At 38.5% G+C, this 19,503-nt stretch overlaps 2 protein-coding genes and 1 long non-coding RNA gene across 3 annotated transcripts; 1 reads left to right on the plus strand and 2 right to left on the minus strand.

The window, feature by feature from the left end:
• Positions 1 to 661: 661 nt before the first annotated feature.
• Positions 662 to 3,482, minus strand: LOC109141868 (perforin-1). The gene is made up of 3 exons (XM_027282328.1): positions 3,075 to 3,482; positions 2,341 to 2,876; positions 662 to 2,098 (listed from the first exon to the last, which is right to left on the minus strand). The coding sequence occupies exons 2-3, from the start codon at positions 2,874 to 2,876 to the stop codon at positions 904 to 906; spliced, it is 1,731 nt and encodes a 576-aa protein (XP_027138129.1). The 5' UTR covers positions 3,075 to 3,482; the 3' UTR covers positions 662 to 903.
• Positions 3,483 to 10,413: 6,931 nt separating this feature from the next.
• LOC113746641 (uncharacterized) lies at positions 10,414 to 11,672 on the minus strand. The gene is made up of 3 exons (XR_003463007.1): positions 11,549 to 11,672; positions 11,277 to 11,463; positions 10,414 to 10,664 (listed from the first exon to the last, which is right to left on the minus strand). It is a non-coding gene; the product is annotated as an uncharacterized LOC113746641 (long non-coding RNA).
• A 1,435-nt stretch (positions 11,673 to 13,107) lies between these two features.
• anapc11 (APC11 anaphase promoting complex subunit 11 homolog (yeast)) lies at positions 13,108 to 16,045 on the plus strand. Its single transcript, XM_027283119.1, has 2 exons — positions 13,108 to 13,331; positions 15,723 to 16,045. The coding sequence occupies exons 1-2, from the start codon at positions 13,223 to 13,225 to the stop codon at positions 15,866 to 15,868; spliced, it is 255 nt and encodes an 84-aa protein (XP_027138920.1). The 5' UTR covers positions 13,108 to 13,222; the 3' UTR covers positions 15,869 to 16,045.
• The last annotated feature ends 3,458 nt before the right edge of the window (positions 16,046 to 19,503 follow it).

The raw sequence follows: 19,503 nt of genomic DNA on the forward strand, positions 1-19,503 counted from the left end.
TTCTGATTTGTTTTTGTTTTTTAAATGTGTGAATCATATAATTTTATATGTATTACCTTTAATAATTTTATGATGTTACATACATTTCTTTTAGATAATCATGATAATGTCTTCATTAGATTTTGTTTTGCGTGGGTGTGTGTGTGTGTGTGTGTGTGTGTGTGTGTGTGTCATTGCTGCTGATTAGGATCTTTTTTAGCCCTTTAGTCTCTTGCTTCTCTTTAATACTTATTTGGAGGATGAAATCTGAAAATTTTGCCATGTGACTTGTTTTATACAGTATGGTGATTAAAGGGAAAGTAATTTGAAATTATGACTATATATATATTTCAATATACTTTGTATTTAATTTAATGCAAGAACTATCAGTACACATGAGTAAAGTTCAAGTAAGTAATGTACTGTTATATCTATAGTGCAAACAGTGAAAAAAAAATTCAGAAAGAGAAACGGTTCATGTTAAAGTTATAATCATATTGTTATGGTAAGTATAATATTATAACAAAATTATTTTTATTGGTTAGATATTTGACTATTTTGGGTGGTTGGTTTGTAGTCTATATGGATTTATGGATTTATGAGTATCCATTTCAATGTTACACATAAACGATATAATTGCACAGTATTTTAGAGAAAACATGAAATAAGACAGACACCTGTGTTGTCTTTGTTGATGCTTTATTGGCAGATTAACTAACAAGAAAGAAGCAGAAGAAAAGGGAGAGTATCAAACACAATTTCTCACAAAACATTTTGGATTCAATTTGAGAAATTGACAACATATGTAATTATTTTCTGCAAACAGAAAAAACAAAGAAAGATGAGAGCAACAGTGCAAAAGATGCTATTAACTACATGTGAGATTATCTTCAAATCAAATCCTTATTCTTTCACCATGCCATCTCATTTCAACAGCTCACCTTCACCTGACTGACTGATTGATTTATCATACTGCTTCTCCACCTCTCCAACAAGGACACCATTTCTGGTATAGAAGATCTTGGCCAGAGAGGGACTCATGGGGGATGGTATGTACTCCTGACATTGGTCACCACTGAGACTTGGTGCACACTCGACTATGTACGAAAAGAAGAAGGTTCCATGATTTAACATGCAGCTGTCTGTCACCTTCCCACTACGCAGATCAAATGAACACTTGCCAAGTAGATCACTGTTCCAGTAAGTATCCTCATCATAAACCCTGAACGTAAGTTTGTTTTTCATGTTGATGGTTATAGGCCCAAATTCAAATACCTCCCGCCATCTAGGATTGTCATTGTTACTTATGATAACAGTGCGCTTTATCTGATCACCATATCTGACCTCAACTGAACCATCTGTCTGAGTCCACTTGTCACCATACAGACCCTGTGCATAGAGCTTAAAGACCTTTAACGTTGCAAGACCTTTCCCAGCAGGACAACAGTTTGACTTGATATTCTGAGAACCGTCACAAACACAAGCACAAGGATCCCTTTTGCTGGATCTGTGTCCAATCTTACAGGTTTCTGAGCATTTTTTCAACACCGCATTTTTCATGATGTACTTCTCCACCTCTTGCTTCAGTCCGGCCCTGGCAGGATGACCACTTGGCAGAATCATGTGGATGGGCTTTAAGTTGTATCGGACCACATCAGGTGTGTTCTTCAGTGACTCGAGCCAGCTGTAATAGATGGAGGGGTTTGATTGTGCTTCAAAAAGAATATCAGCGCCGTTGATGTTTCCACCAGTGACCTCTGTAATACGCTCATTAAATGTGCTGCTGAAACTTTGGTGAGAGTTTAACTTCTTCTTCTTTGCCTGACAGTGTTCGTACATGGCATTAATGCTGGCTGTTTTTGCAAAGCTAGCAGAGGCCTCGACAGACAAACAGTCACTGACTTCTGTTGCAGACAGTCCACTCATGGTTGCCTCACAGGTCCTGACAGAAGTGATTGCTTTTATTTCTCCTCCCAGAGACACTTGTGTGATGTAATGTGTACCATATGTGTCGATCAGATTGCGATATGAGAGCGCTGTTTTACTTGAATACGAAGGAAGAGAGTTCACTGCTGATTCAAACTCATGACTCAGTGGAGGGTTTGTTGCCAGTCTGTAGCTGTGAAGCACAGGGATAAAACAAGTTACAAAAAAATAACAATATTGTTTCATTCAGAGGTTACAGTTGCTATTCATTATTTGTCAGATACTGTACATCTTGATATTTATTTTATTTAGCACACTCATGAAATAACTACAGTACTGAGACATCAGATAAGCTAAAATTAAATGTTGCTTTCTTAACTGAATAAATAAATTCAGAGTAATGATGCAAAGATAAATAACTGTCTCCAAACTCACCGGTAGAAGCTACAGAAGACAGAATGGCGAAAGAAGGTGTAGCGGTCTTGTTTTGACTTTTGCATGCCAAAAGTAGCGTCTTTGGAGTGGGAACCTCCTAAGCCAACGCCAACAGTGACAGAAGGGTCTACAGGGATTTCAAGGCCAATTTTCCAATCATTGGACACCGATGATGTGGAGTCATTAACAAGCGTTTCGACAGAATCATAGACTGTACTGGAGACCTTTAAATTGCACTTTGGGAGGGGTCTCCAGTCCACCACAGAAACTGGGATCTTCTGCTTGTCACCCTTCATGTAGCTGTTTTTGTAGAGCCGGCAAGTGTTATTACCAAGATTCCATGTTTCAGTGTCGATGACATAGGCACCTTTCCGCTCCATTGTGACGATGTCAAGGCCTTCTCCACCCAGATTGTAACCAGGGACAAAGTGAGCCTTTTCACACTCCTGTGGGGTACCAATGAAGCGCAAACTGGATGGCTGACACAGAGGACTCCATGCCCAGCACAGGAGCATGAAATGCCACAGCCTTGCCATCTGTATGGAAGAAATGAAAAGTAACAGAAGGTAAAAGCCATGTAAATAAAAATATTTAAATAAAGCAAACCCCGAATGTCCCTTTTCAATACAAAATTTTACTAAACCATTGACACTTTGAATATGATATATTTGGTGTGAGAGATTACTCAGCAAAATCTTATCTGTACCACAGGAGAATGGTCTCAGGTGTGTTACCTTACTGTGTCAACAGCAAGCTGTGTTAAGTGGCTCACGAAGTCCTACTTTAAGTATTGGTGTTGAGGAGGTACAGTCTTTAATGTCTATGTAATAATACAAAGTTTTAACAAGTTCTGTATTTGACCAACTTCTTTCACACATTTCTATCCACTTCACACTCTACATGTAAGAAAAAAATAAAAATGTCTCAAAAGGGGAAACAAGGATTTTAGTGACATTTGGACAATATTATGGGGGCTGAGGTGTAAAGTGATCCACCTCAAATTAACAACTCACACAAGTGACGAAAACAAGAAAACACATAGCGCACAAGACAAGAGGTGAAACTTGGCTAAAGAGTAAGGCCAAAAATATATACAGCAACAACAACAAGAAAAAAAACCATTTTAAAACAAGAAAGGGCATAATATTGTCTTTAGATTATTTTATTGTATTAGCATGTGTGTTAGGGGTTAGGGTGAGGGTTAGGCAGACTTAAATAACTACTCTGGCAGATAAAGTTAGCTACTGCCTGTTGAAAAGTAGGGGAAAAGTAGGGGATATTTGTGACGGTAACCAGACCAGAAATAAAAGAAGTGTTGGGATTTTTCTCATTGGGCAAATCTATGCAGTGAACGTATTTTGTCACAGTGTGATTTTTCACAGCTTTAACAGTTTTTAAGGTTAAAAAAAAAAAATCTTTTTTAAAAGATGGTTTCTCACACTATTGTCAGACAGGCCTATCTGTTTGAACAATAAAAGAAGGTGCCATATTTGAGTTTCCATCAAACAACGGAACCTAGTTTGTTCTCTTCCACAAATTACCTCTGTAATATGCTCATATGCTGCTAAAACACTGGCTGTTTTTGCAAAGCTAGCAGAAGCCTCGACAGACAAACAGTCACTGACTTCTGTTGCAGACAGTCCACTCATGGTTGCCTCACAGGTCCTGACAGAAGTGATTGCTTTTATTTCTCCTCCCAGAGACACTTGTGTGATGTAATGTGTACCATATGTGTCGATCAGATCGCGATATGAGAGCGCTGTTTTACATGAATACGCAGCAGCAGCACAAGAGCATGAAATGCCACAGCCTTGCCATCTGAAAAGGTTAATAAGATGAAATGAGAGAAGATAATGGACAGAATCAGTTAAACAATCTAAACTTTAAACCTTAAGAGGATTGCACTGTGCTAATGAATAGGATGAATTCAAACTGTAATTTTCATATAGATAACTCAGGGGTCTTACTGTGGCTGCTGACAGCAAGCTCTGTTCAGTAACATACACTATCTGACCTGTTTTATAGTATTGATTTAAAGGGTGCAGTCTTGTGATTGTGATTCTCACACATTTAAATTTGCATGCTTTAAAAATGTGTGACATTCTCACCATATTGAGAGATAAGATCAAATCTAAAATAAAGCTAGAAAAAGGAAGTGAAAGAGAATGTTGTTGTTATGGAAACATAAGAGAGAAGCGAAGAGAGACGAAGATTGTAAAAGGATGTTTAGCACCACTTTGTGATAAGCAGCAATGAGTTATGTTGGCTGTTATTCATAATGTTTATGGTTAATTTAAGCCAATTGTAAAAGTGATTAGTTGTAGCTATGCCATGTTATGGCATAAGATTTATGAGACATGCATACAGCATTACTTTTTTTGTTAATTTGCTTCACCAGCAATACAGCCCTGTATTTTAATCAAGACCTCTTGCTTCAAGCCTGTCACTGGAGGAGTTACATCTCAAATAATGATTCATGGATATATTTATAGAAATTGTTAAGAGACACACAGCTAAACTATTAAAGAAAATCTAAATATAAAATCTGGTTTATTTGAGAACAGTTTGAATAAAGAGAAATCTAGTGACTAAATTTAACACAAGGAAAGAAAGGACTATAACAGGCAAATTATTAATATCAAACATGACGTGGAAAATTATGAGGAATACCTTGAATTAAACCTTGGAAGGGCCTCTTTGATCAAATCAGATGGTATATTTTTGACTAAGTCACCTAAGTATACCTCAAGGAAGGTGTTTTGCATCAACCATCTTGTAATAAAGGGAGTCTTCATTACGTACTTTTGGTGTTTATCACAATGAGTTAACATGTTTAAGAATGAGGCACAAACAAATTGGCAAATGTTTTATTGAATGTGTGCATTGTTAACAATATGTGTGTGTGCAGGTCCTGTGTTGCCTCAGCGGGGAGTGAGTGGAGATCAGGCCTGCAAAAGAAACATGTAGTTAGTGGTTATCTGAAACTTTGTGATAAGAGGTAGCTAAAGGTTCTTGCAAGAAAATCACCACACTGGTTCCTCCATATTCACACCTTATGTTCAATCTATAAATGCTGCTCTTATAACCCTTTTTGTCATATTTCCGAACTTCAAGCAACAGACACTGCTTTCACGACCAGTACAATATAACCGTCCCAGTCAACCATGGCTATCAAAACACATACCTTAACGTTTACCTTGGCAGCAACGGCTTCTTCTCTAACCTCCTATTCTAACCATCTTCATCCAAACCATCTGCACCATTCAATACTTCTTGCATTCTTTGGTTTTATCGGTTGCTCTAAATTCATCACTTCTAACCTTAACTTCAGCCCATGCCGTCCTGCACTTCTATTACATATTCTCTTTGTCCAGCATTTCTCCTGTTCATTACTCCAGTCACTCTTTCACAATAAGAACTGCCACCCTGGCTATAATGTGTGCTACATGTGCCACTCAACTCCACTTCTCTGCACCTTCACCTTCACCTTCTTTCGTTCAACTTAATGCATGCCTCAATTCTTTATAACATTTATCACTGTAATGTGATTATTATGTGATCTATGATGCAGGATTAGATTCTTTATAGAAAAGCGTCAGCACCAGTGACTATAACGCACTTGTGTGTGCCAGTGTTGTTTTATATTTACTTTATTAGGACTCATTTTTGGGAAGTTGTTTCTCTGCTTTGGCTGACTACTTCTGTTTTTCTGAAGAAAAAAAAATATAGGCAATATAAATAGCTGGTAATTCAACAACAAATGCTATGCAGTAGAGATGGCAATTATAAATAAAGAACAGTGACAGTCATCTCCAGAGATGCATCTTATTCCTGTGTCACACATTGGAACTGCACTCTCTGTCAGTGTTGCAAGTTGCAGATGAATCTCACTCTTAATAAATACAAAGCAATCTAAACAAGTGTGTATTGAATAATGCTACAATAAATTAGGATTATAACATTATCACCAGAACCAAAATGTATTATTTTCAAACAGAAAATCTGCATCATCTGTGAACCTTAAGCATAATCAGAGCACACATTCTTTTTTCAGTTAGTGTGGTTCCCATCATAGCAACAGTGTTCCCCTGTTCCCCTGTGCTCCTACCACATGAACCACAATGTGACCAGTGTTATTTTCCATCTGACATATTTCTCACAGTTGAGCTCTTTCACTGGAATGAGGAAGATTTGTTTTGCAATAAATTTATTGTATTTAAGTTTTTACGCCACAATGTTAAAATACATTATATGTTAGTGTTATGTATAAGAATAAACTAGACGCAAGTCAAACCATTTAAACCCAATTCCAATCTGTGTCCAATCGGGTTCCTTTGAGCAACACACAATAATGTTCATTTATATTTATATAATGTTCATTTCCAGTTAGACATTTCCACTGATGACCATTCAGCACATGCCTGCTGTTGACTTGTGTCATTTCTATATGAAACTTTAGCTTAAACTATGAGAAAGAAATTACACAATATATTGAATAGACCTTTTTTTAACCCATATGAAATTTGTTTTCATTTTGGCTTTTCTGTTTGATTGTAATTACAGCCATTGTGACTGAGGGAGAAACAATTCCACATCAGAAATGCATGCATGTTTTGCACTGTAACTACACAGTGGTTGAACAAATGCCACACAGAAAATATAGTTCTTAGATTAGTAAAAGTAATTAAAAGTATTACAACTGTGAATTTTAGAACAGTGACAGATCTCAAGAGGTGCTCACAAGACTTTCTGTATCTGTAATAGAACTATGCTTTTTGTCAGTGCTGCAAGTTTACAGATACATCTCACCTAAAATCTTAAACTTTAATAAAATGATCACGAATGTTTCTCATACTTAAGACACAATTCTCCCACATGAATGTGCAGTACTTGGACATAGCAGCCCTGCAAAAACACATGAAGCAAAAGGTCACACATTAAGTGTTGGCTCATCTCGTCATTTACACTTTGTCTCGTGGTCGAGCCCTTTAACTAGAATGAGGAAGCTGAAAAATTACAGCACATGTTTTATTTATTTATTTATATTTATTTTTTGTGCACCACTCTGAAATCATTAAAACAATTATTATTACTGTTTTTATATTACTACTGTTTGAAAAATATTTTAAAGTACAATTTTAGCATTTGATGTAAAAAGGATGAAGCTATGGTGATAACCAATATTTAACCTGCAAGTTGTAAAAAACCTCCCTCCCGCACTCAGAGGAGATGAAGTCTACATATTTGTCCTTGAGTTCTGAGGCCATGTCCAGAACAGCAGCCTTGAATGAAAAAACACAATCTGCTGATTCATTTGAATGGAGCTAGTTGGGTGATGCAACAAGGGTGGCAAGGCCCAAGGCTCCTGCAAAGAAATGTAAACATTTTGAATTAGTTTCTGCCAAAACTACCGTGTTACAGTAATCTGATTTTAAATATCCATTATTGTGAGCTTGTGAAGTAGGCAAATAGAAACAAGCTCACAACTGCATGAACAGCTTTGGTTTGATCAGAAAGCTGTTGAATGTGGCTTTTTGGTGGGAGACCAAAGGAGACCAAGGTTCTTTTTCTTTTACCACAGAGTGGTGTAGGCCTGAATGCTTCTTGCCAGGGTCCTTACACGGTTTTGAAAAAATGTGAGAGAAGCAGTATGTCTTGCTGTTACAATGTTTCGACGTCAGCCTCAAAAGTCATGGATATATAGACTTGATAAACACGAGCCCCTTTTGTGAGACACTCCTGAGTCAATATCTGCAAATGGTTTTCCATACTGATAAGATATTAGTTGTGCCTTGAGCCTTTACTGAGCATAAAAGCTAGTTTTAAGTTGTCTTTTCTTGCTCGTGTCTCAACCTCTTTATGTATGACTTGAAAGATACACTGTGTTCCTTCATGACTGTTGACAAATGAATCATACACACATCTCCTTGAACTCTGTAAAAGTCATTTTGCCAACTTTTTTGGAATCCCCTCTATTACCCATCACATCATTTTGCTTTCATGGTATTGGCACCATGTGTAGTGTCTAGTCTAACTAGGCAAAGTTGATCTGACTTGTGTTGTGTCATATTTATTTCATTTTGGATTTTGTGTTAGTAATGTGGCTGCCTATGATAGATGTACAATGTAGCATTGGATGTGATGGATGTAGTGTAAATAGTTCTTGAACTGAATAGATATTCTGAGTTATGTCATCAGTCTTAGTTATCTGAACTGAACTAAGCTGAACAGTGTGCTGTCTTGAAGTTACTGAAGTGAAGTAATAGATGTCACTGAATTCAGTATGTATTGATAAATAAACATGAAAGAACCTGCAGTCATGTATCTGTAGTGGATAAAAAACAACAATATTTTCCCCTGAAATCTATTGGAAACAACTTACATATATATAATTAATAAGTCACATAATCATCCAGAAAACATTACATAATGTCCATGTGTTGTGTGGTTTGCATTGCAAGTTTACTGCTAAGTGTGACTTTTGTATATTGTTTATAGGAACATGACGCCAGCCAACCTGATCCTGGCCAGCTTCCAACAGGTCTGTTTTTCATGAAGGCACATTACAATACATACAACTCATTCCATGTAACATTTATATGGAAGCGTATTGCTGATATGTCAGACAAAACATTTTTTTTACCAGTTATCTCGTTATAACATGATAATTTACATGTTTCAACGTGATAAGTTAGTCTCTGGTAGGGGGCAGAAGTGTGTATTCAGACAGGATCAGGATCACTCTCATTGACTGTCTAGCTCTCTCAGGTCTAGAAGCTGGGGACGTGAAATAAACAAAGCCAGAATACAACAGGTAGAGTCAGAGTTATGCTCCATTGGCCTGACGTCACGCCGATCAGATGCACAAATTTAATCTGTGTCCAATATTATAGAGCTGGCCTCGATAAAACTAATCAGTTATGCGTATCATGTTATAATGTGATAACTGATTAAAAAAAATTGTCTGGCATGGCAGCAATACCACATTTATGATGTGAACACTAACTAACACTTTTTTATTATTATAGTACCAGTATGGTACTATAATAAGGTTGAAATCGAAGAGTTTGAGCAAAACTTTAGCCTGGAAACAGTAAATATGTTTTCTCTATCACTATGAAGATATTATTTTGTGAGGTTTATCTTTGCAGCGATAATCTTTCAGTATGCCGTTCCTCTAGGAGCTTTATGCTCAGTGACTTTCTGGTCTTGTTACACAATAGAACAGAGGTGTGACTGATAAGGCAGTATGTTGAAGGAGCCAACATACTGGGCATGATTGTCTGGTCTTTTGTTTTTGGCGTGACTCTCAATGCAATGGGAGAGGAAGGGAAAATATTAGTAGAGGTCCTTACTCTCATCAACGAGGCCATAACACGTGTGGTCGACTTTTTACTTGGGTAAAGCGACATATTATAACATCTACGATTCACTCATTACAGTACATATACAGTACAGTATATGTACAGTACGTATCCTGCAGTTTGAGTCTTTATGCACTGCTCACTGTAATGTCATTACTGTCTTCTTATTTTTGTTTTTTAATTTCATAATTTTCTTTCCAGCTACTTGCCAATCGGAGTGCTGTTCCTGATTGCAAGCCATGTCACTGAGGTTTACGACTGGGAAACTACCTTCAAACTCCTAAAGCTCATGGTAGTGGTTCTTACTGGGTATGTTCACCTTTATCTTTGCCAAAAACGTACTTTGACTCTGCATTTAGCTGTACTTCTGACCTTGCATGCGACTAGTGATACACTCTTTGCCACTCTCAAACTGATTACTAGTTTGGGACTCTTTTAAGGGAGCAACAGCTGTATTTATGATCAATTTTCTAAACAATTACCACGACATACAGACTGGGCCTTTAAATTGATATTATGCAACTTTTTAAAGAATAAATAACTCTTATACAACTGAAGTTGAATTCGTCAATAAATCAAAAAGCATTTATGGGCTAATGTTAGATTTTGCCCTATGATTGTTAAACTTGTGCTTGGTCAGACAGCTGAACTCACAATGCAGACACGGCAAGGCAAAAATAGGATGAGAAGGTTTATTAACAAAAAAAAACACAATGGAGGAAAGGGAGAGTGATCCAGGGCATGAGGGTGAAGTCCAGAGAAGAATTGAAGGCAGGCTGCGCATGTCCGGCAGGGCAGGTGAGTGTGGCAGGGCTAGAGAACGAAACAAAAAACAGCAAAATAAAGGCAGGCAAAGTGGACTGAAAGAGACCAACTTGATCTGGGAGACATGGAAGGTGGAATGGATTTTCATGTTGGCAGGCAGAGTGAGTTTAAGAGCAGAGGGATTGATGATCTTTTCTATGGGAAAAGGATAAATACAGGTAAACCGTGGAGAGAGTTTGCAGGATTTGGTAAAGAGAGGTATATTTTTTATATGGAGGGGCTGGGTTCCTGTGCTTATTAGCAGACTACTGATTAGATTCCAGTAGATATGTTCCTGTACAAAGGGAACCACCTGGGAAGGAAACAATGGAGGCTAGTAGCCAAGGTAGTTTGAATGGGCTTTGAATGGCGACAACCCCTTACAGAAAGCCTTCCATACCTGGGAAATGAATTGCAGTGCTTTCTGTGTTCAAGTGACATATTCTCACTTATTCTCACTAAGTCTCATCTAGCAGCCTCATTGTGAATGCAAACTCTGACTGTTGTTAGTAACTGTGTTCAATTGAATTAGTAATGTTTGTGCATTTTTGTGTGTTTCAGGCTTATTATCCATGGAGTAATCGTCCTGCCAGTGATCTATTTCCTGTTTACGAGACGTAACCCCTTTGCTGTTATCAAGGGGATTTTTCCTGCCTTGAGGAGTGCACTGGCCTCTTCGTCCAGGTAAGACCATGTAACATTCCTGATTTCTGAGATTTACACTCATGTGTGTTGTGTTTCTTCAAGCTCTGACACACTGCCACTCACCTACCAATGTTGTGAGGAGCGACTCAAGATCGACAAGAGAATCACTCGCTTCATGCTGCCCATCGGGACCAACATCAACATGGACGGAACTGTTCTTTATGAAGTGGTGGCAGTAGTTTTCTAGCCCAGCTGAACCACATCGACCTCAACTTCGGAGAGATAATTACCCTTTGGTAAGTCCCTCTTCCTGTTGTTTAGGAAATCATAGAGTTCATTTTGGTTAAAATATATAATACCTTTAAGAGGAAGTGACTTTAAGTTCTGTGTTTGACCTGCAGTGTGACAGCAGCAGTGTGCAGCATAGGAGCAGCAGGGATGCCAGCTATAGGAGCAGCGACCACTCTCTTTGTTTTGACGGCGGTTGGTCTACCTACGAAGGAGGCCTCCATTCTCGTGGTTGTAGAATGGATCCTGTACGTAAAATCTGTTGTTCAGGAATAAGAAGTGATACAAAGTGTCTCATCAATAGATTAATTATTACGGCTGCTTTTTTCCATATTCCCAGTCTCCACATAAACACTTGCGTTACAACAAGGCTACGTTTGAACAGCTGGTTTGGCTAATCGGGACCTGATCAGTAAGAAAGAGACAACATTTTAGATTAGACATTCTGATGTTTGTCCTTTCAGAGACCACTGCAACACTGTACTCAACGTCATGGGGGACTGTATTGGCGTGGCAATGGTATACGAATTTGAATTGGAAGAAGAAGTTGAAGAAATAGAGGTGTGAAGACAAGAAATGACGAGGACACAATGGACTTTTCTCCCTCATTTGACTTATTTTGTGTTACATTTATTTCATTTTGGATTGTGTGTTAGTAATGGCACCATGTGTAGTGTCTAGTGTAACTAGGCAAAGTTGATCTGACTTGTGTTGTGTTATATTTATTTTATTGTGATTTTATGGTAGTTGTAGTAATAGTAGTAGTAGTAGTAGTAGTTGATGTAGTGTAAATTTAATAAAGTTCTTAAACTGAATAGATGAATGAGTTATGTCATCAGTCTTAGTTATCTGAATTGAACCAAGATGAACTGTATGCTGTATGAAGCTGTATGCCGTTAATTTTAAGTTATTGAAGTGATGTAATAGATGTCATTGAATTCAGTAGTCATTGAATTCAGTATGTATATGAAAGAACCTGCAGTCCTGCAGTCATGTATCTGTAGTGGATAAAAAAAAAATATATATATATTTTTTATTATGAAATCTATTGGAAACAACCTACACTAGTAAAGTACAGGTACCTGAAAATCTATGTGTCTCATCTATCTCATATGTAGTCACTTTCTAGTTGCACTAATTTCAGCACCTTTTCTCATGGACAATGTTTATGCAAAGATAATAAGATATGACATTTCTTTTTTTTTTGTGACAAACTTTTTTATTGAACAATTTGAACATTATATTACAAACATAGCACCATTGTCTTGCCATTAAGGACCTTTTAAAGGAAAAATATAAAAATATGTTAATTGGTGCGCATTAATGCTAATTTGGGGTTCATATAAGGATAGTAAACTGTAAATGATATAAATTCTCGGACTTGTTCAAAATAAATACTTTAATTTATTGACAATAACTGTGAGACATTACAGATATTAGAACATTTTATTTTTTAAACTTTTTACAGTCTTTTACCTAAACGGACTGTGAATGGCAGTGTTCTCCTCCCAGCATACGACACAGCCGGACTTCAGTAGTAGAAGAAGAAGGTTACTGAAATGTTCGCTGAACGTTAGCTTAATGTTGCTGACACCAGCAAAGCGGCCATAACATGATTTATTTTTGACAGGAAACATTTTAAAACTGAACTCTGTTGCACATCTGAAGGAGGCGCTGCCTTGTAAGTTCTTGTAAGCTGCAGCAGTCATCTGTCGACATTAGCTCCCGTGGTTCATGTGGAGTTGTTGTTCGTGTGTCTGCTCTCTTAGACTCGGAGGAGGATGAAGGTGGAGATCCGCCAGTGGAACGGAGTGGCCTCTTGGTTGTGGGTGGCCAATGATGAAAACTGTGGGATCTGCAGGATGCCGTTCAATGGCTGCTGTCCAGACTGTGAGTAACCGAGCCGGGGTTAGCCTTCATACGACACAGGTGTTATCAATGATACTAGTTAAGGTCCCGTTCCATTCAGCTCAAACAGAGTCAGCGTGCTGCTGTGTTGCTCACTGCAAAGTCTCTGCTGCAATGAATGGAACTGAACCTTAATTAGTATTATTGGAAACACCTGCTGTGAAAAGGGTCTATTTATATTAAAATAGAATTACCACCACTCACATAGCCATTAAAAAGGTGCATACTGTACGTTCCCCATCTCCATTCTTCTACTATGTTTGTCACAGGTTGAGGTTTTTGGAGTTTTAGTTTGCAGTAACCTGAACACATCATGTGTTTAATGACTGAATTTTAATCCGTGCATTTCGTCAAAGGTTATATACACACACCAGTGAAAATAAATGTCTGCTGAAGTCAGTATTTTAACTAGTTCTCAAACTACAGTACATGTATGTGTCCATGGAGGAATCTATGAAATAACAAATCAAGCAAATTATTTAAAAAACATATTATAGCATCAAAATACTAATAATTTAGTTCCAATATCAGCCTGCTATGTAGTCATGCAAGCATGGCTCACATACATGTGGGTTACAGTGGCTGTGGAGGTAGTGCAGGCTGGCTCAGATTCTTTGGGCAAGACTCTGAACTCATGATGAGAGAGTGAGGCATGTAGTGGAAGAGTGTTGTAAAAGTACAGTCCATTTAAAATGACCATTTATGATTAATTACAAGCTAAAACGTGATGTCAAATTAATGGCCGCAACTGAAGAAGACTTTATTTTAGCAGCAGTGCTGCTGTGTCTGTGTCCATGAGGATGCAACGTTGACCCATAATCATGCGAGAATATAGAATAGTTTCAAATTAAATGACTTTAGAATCCTTATAGACAGGATTATACATGTTTGTATTTCTCAATATACAGCTTTTGACATTTAACAGTAGAAAATATATATTTTTTTAAACCACACACAACCTACATCCAGCCTGCCAGCCAATTTTTCTGGAACCACACACAACCTACATCCAGCCTGCCAGCCAATTTTTCTGGACTTTTTCTCAGCAGTGGGGCAGCCATTGATGCTCACACACATGCAAATGGGCAGATGCTCTCCCTGTAGTCTGTTCTCAGGTCAGCCTTATAGAAAAAATAGTCTCTAGATTCTCCTCCTCGCATCTTTCCTTGCATCTTTCCCTGCTCCTCTCCCTGCTGCTCCCCTCACTGCTCCTTTCCCTGCTCCTCTCCCTGCTGCTCCCCTCACTGCTCCTTTCCCTGCTTCTTTCCTCACTCCTCTCTCTGCTCCTCTCCTTGCATCTCTCCCTGATGCTCTCTTCACTGCTCTCCTTGCAATCTTTCCCTCTGTACCGTTGCTTCTCTGTTCACTTTTACTGCTTCCTCTGCTCCCTCACGTGTTGCACACTGCCATAAGGAGCTACGCTACTCTATGTTACGCTAACATTATGCTACTCGCTACTCTAACACATAGACGTGTATAAACTTGAATGTTACATTTTACGTAGATGTCCTTTGAAGAATGAGAAGAGGGTCCGACAGGATTTGCTGCGCTAGCTAATGACTCAAAACAAGTCCAAAATAACGTTGTGTGTTGTTGTGCTCACACAGTGCGAGTAGAAATCATTAGTGGGGCAATGATATTAATGATCTTCTGATATTTCAGCAGCGGCGCTCATAATTTAGCATTGGCGCTGCACTGCTACTGAATGAATCTGTAGGGGAAACACTGCACTCCTCTTCCAAACTCATTTTAAAACTGTTATGTTCGAATCTAATAAATGAACATTCTTTTCATTGCTTTTAGTACATTGAACTTTAATAGTAAAACTAATATGATGCAGAAATGAAGTCATAATACACAGCATCTATGACCGCAGAGTCCACAGGAGAACTGCCTCCATGCTCAGAGAGCCCACCCATCCACAACACTGACTGTTCACACTTCTACCCTCAGGCCGGAGGTACAGAAGTTTGAAATGTAGAACAAGTTTCAAAAACTCTTTGTTCCCTCTGCTATCAGACTTGTGAACAGTTAACATGTACCACCCCGTCACTTTACACTTCTGTTTACAACTGTGCTCTTGCACAACTGTTTTTGCATGCTCCATTGCATTCATTGCAGTGCACATCAGACACTTTAACAAACTACTGCATACTATTGTTTTTATTTTATTTATTTTACTTAAGTTATGCCAGTATCTGTGTGGACAGCAAAGAAAGAATTTAATTGCACAAAGAAACATCTTGATCTTGACAGTATAGTAACCATTTATTTTTATATATGTATTGATGGTCTTTTCTCAGTATGCCTTCCAGTAAATAAGTAAGAAACACTGAGTTGTAACTGAGATACAATTTTAAACTTCTTTTCCAGGTAAAGTGCCTGGCGATGACTGCCCGCTGGTCTGGGGTCAGTGCTCCCACTGTTTCCACATGCACTGCATCTTGAAATGGCTGAACTCGCAGCAGGTCCAGCAGCAGTGTCCAATGTGCCGACAGGAGTGGAAGTTTAAGGAGTGAACCTGTGGAGGCGGCGCTGCTGTACGCCTGCAGACCCTAACAGAGAGAGAGAGACGCCTGTGAATGGACTACTTTTTTATATGAGCTGTAAATAACTGTTTTTGTATTTCTCCATCTGATGTAATGCAGAGGAACCTGTTGTATTATGTTATTAAATTAAAAAGAAAAAACTACATCCCATGCACTGTATGCCTCTTGCTTTGCATGGTACATGTGAGTGACATGTCGATTAACCCAGAAGACTCTGTGGAAGCAGTTCTACAGCATGTGACCTGAATTTCAATGTGTGATCCAGCCCCCACCAGCGTGAACGTTCACTCCAATCATGGGAGGAAGCCAACAGGTTCCATCAGCTCTCCTTTCACCACACATCCACGATCCTTTACCTCGAGAGCTCACACAATCTGGATGCTGGACTGACGTTGCCTTTTCTGTCCATCCCAAAGCCTCTTTGGTACCTTACATATGAGGAATGGACATTGTGTGACATTACCCACAGGTCTCCAAAGCCACAGCAGCAGAGGTTGCTTTGGGCTAGATAGAGCAAACTATAGTGACAGTGACACCTAGTGATCACAATATGAACAATAATATGGCTGGACATCCCTGTTTTAAGTGTTTGAACAAATGGCCAGTGCTTTTGTTTGTAAAGTGAGACATTTCTCTCTGTCCTGTTCTATACCACTCCATGCCCGTGGGACAGATTGCAAATCCATATGTGACCCGTGTCCACAGTTTTGGATGTGCAGCTAATACACCAATGATTCCACATACAGTATGGTATTATGTAAAGCCAAATTCAGATTTCAGACTTGTTTGTAAATTGGCTCAGTCCTTTCATTAGTAATGATGTCATTAAAGCCATTTCATTTTTTTTCTTTTCATATATTGTTATGATTGCGGTTGGGCAGTTAGTGGTTGGTACTGTTGCCTCACAGCAAGAAGGATACTGGTTCAAACCTCAGCTGGGTACCTTTCGGTGTGGTGTTTGCATGTTCTCCCAGTGCCTGTGTTGGATCTCTCCAGGTACTCTAGCTTCCTCCCACAGACCAAATACATGGTTATTTGGTTTATTGATGACTCTACATTGCCCATAAGAGTGAATGTGAGTTGTCTGTCTCTATGTGCCCTGTGATGAATTGGCAACTTGTCCTGGGTGTGATGGGCTGTAAACCACTCTGGGACATTATCCCCAAAAGTGAACTCTGGTTTGTCCAGAAGATGGTGCCATTTATTTAACTATAGAAACTGATACATTGGTGCACACACACACACACACACACACACACACATGCACATATTCTATGCGGTCTTATCTCATCTTGTATTGAACCTGGACTTCTCGGATTGTATAATACACCCCCACCAATGCAGCTCCTCATGTTGTTTTACCTTGAGACTGAATTCAGTCTGAATGTCTGCTTGGAATATAATTTGTGCAAACAAAACTTGGTTGAGGAGAAAAGCGTTGGTTCAACTAAGCATAAGGCCTAACACAACCAGGCCAGAGGCCTGTTTTAAAAACAGGAAGCGCACATTATGACGAGGTAGCAGCTGATTTCTATCAGGTTTAATAGTGTTTATTTTTCACAACTTCCCTTTATTTGTGTAAACGTAATGTCAATAGAAAGCATGGTGGTTGACAAGTTTTTAAGACTGAATGTTTTTTAAGATTATTGTGTTGGGTGTTTGAAAGAGTTTTAAATTCAATGGGAGAGACAGAGAGGGGCATGGATCATGCATATAGACAGGTCATTTGATCATGAAGCCTAATGTTACTCTGAATAATTCTCAGATTTATCAGTCGAGTTATGAACTACACTACAGATTTGAGTGTCCATTAACATCTTTAAACAGCAAACAGTCTCATTGAGCTGTCTCATCCATCACTGATTAAATAATCATTGGTTGACCTACATATATGGCCAGGTGCTGTCTCATGTCTTCTTCCTCTTCTTACAGTTTTCATGCATTAGTTCAGTGTGCTGCTTTGGCATCTAGTATGTTGGCATTCATGTTTGCTGTATGCTTATGAAACACTCTAAAATTGTTAGATATAATATATAAACTACGACACTACGATAAGACACTAAGAGACAAATATAGCCTAATGCAGCCTCTTTGCTTGAGTCAAACTGTTAACTTATAGTCCTTCAAAACGTTTCCCATTACTCACACTCTGATAAACAAGGCTGGTTTGTGGTGAATGCTCAATGTAGTAAAACGTGGTCTCTCTTTTTCTCTCTCTATGGCAACTCCAGGTGTAAATTATTATAACTTTTATAGTATTATCACTTATTTGCTAAGTACAAGTGATTTTATTAGCTTTGTGGAAGAATGACAGCATAATCGTGATAATGTGTTGACTGGATCTGTTTTCCTACGTACAGAAAGAAGAAGGTTCCGTGATCTAACATGTAGCCAAGTATATCACTGTTCCAGTAAGTATCCTCATCATAAACCCTGAATGTAAGTTTGTTTTTCATGTTGATGGTTATAGGTCCAAATTCAAATACCTCCCGCCATCTAGGATTGTCATCGTTACTTATGATAGTAGTGCGGGGTACAGGGATAAAACAAGTTACAACAAATAACAATATTGTTTTATTCAGAGGTTACCACTGCTATTCATTTATTGCCAGTACACTACATCTTCATATTTATTTATCAGAATGCTTATTGTTGTGGGTGTTGCAGGTGTCTGTTTACGTCAATAGGAACATCAACGACAAGCTATCTATTATGTCTAAGCAGGCAGCAATAGGTTTCTTTGACCCTGGCCACCACAGTGTTGAGATAGACTGGCACCAACTGTTTCCAATCAAAGCCAAACAACTAATACTGCTGAGGACCTCAAGGCCCACACATGACCTCGTGTGACCTAAGGACAGAAAATTCCATAACACTTATGAAATAACTATAGCACTGAGGCATCAGATAAGATACAATTAAATGTTGCTTTCTTAACTGAATGAATACTTTCAGAGTTAATGATGCAAAGATAAATATCTGTCTCCAAACTCAACAGTAGAGGCTACAGAAGACAGAATGGCAAAAGAAGGTGTAGCAGCCTAATTTTGACCTCTGCATGCCAAAGGTAGCATCTTTGGAGTGAGAACCTCCTAAACCAACCCCAGTTCAGTTACTTAGTTCCCATACATTGTTTTAACTTGGGGCTGAATTTGGTCTGAATGTCTGCTTAGTAATGGAAAAACAGGGAGAATGTAATATAAATTGTGCAAACAAAACTAGGTTAAGGTGACAAGCATGGGTTCAACCGGGCATAAGACAACAAGGCGAGAACTCTTTTTAAAAACAGGAAGCTCACATTATGGTGAGGCAGCAGGTTTAATGCTGTTTATTTTGCACAACTTCCTTTTATTAATGCAAATGTAGTGTCAATCGAAAGAATGGTGCGTGGCAAGTCTTTATTAGTCAAACATAGAGACATGTAGAACTGTCTTGTGATAAGTACAGGCTAATACAGCTGCTATGCATGAGTCAAACTGTTAACATAGACCTTCAAAATGTTTCCCATTACTCACACTCTGATAAACAAGGCTGGTATGTGTCTTGTCTTGACTTTTTCTCACGTATCCCCTTGACTTTTTAACCACATTCTTTTATTCAAATGT

Source organism: Larimichthys crocea, chromosome X (assembly GCF_000972845.2).
Source record: "Larimichthys crocea isolate SSNF chromosome X, L_crocea_2.0, whole genome shotgun sequence".
In the NCBI taxonomy this organism is placed as follows: domain Eukaryota; kingdom Metazoa; phylum Chordata; class Actinopteri; family Sciaenidae; genus Larimichthys; species Larimichthys crocea.

Bases quoted from the DNA above. Each gene is read 5' to 3' on its own strand.
- LOC109141868 (XM_027282328.1), bottom strand. From the start codon at position 2,876: ATGGCAAGGCTGTGGCATTTCATGCTCCTGTGCTGGGCATGGAGTCCT. The intron at 2,099-2,340 runs GTGAGTTTGGAG...TGTGCTTCACAG, and splicing joins GTCTTCTGTAGCTTCTACCG to CTACAGACTGGCAACAAACC.
- anapc11 (XM_027283119.1), top strand. From the start codon at position 13,223: ATGAAGGTGGAGATCCGCCAGTGGAACGGAGTGGCCTCTTGGTTGTGG. The intron at 13,332-15,722 runs GTGAGTAACCGA...CTTCTTTTCCAG, and splicing joins CAATGGCTGCTGTCCAGACT to GTAAAGTGCCTGGCGATGAC.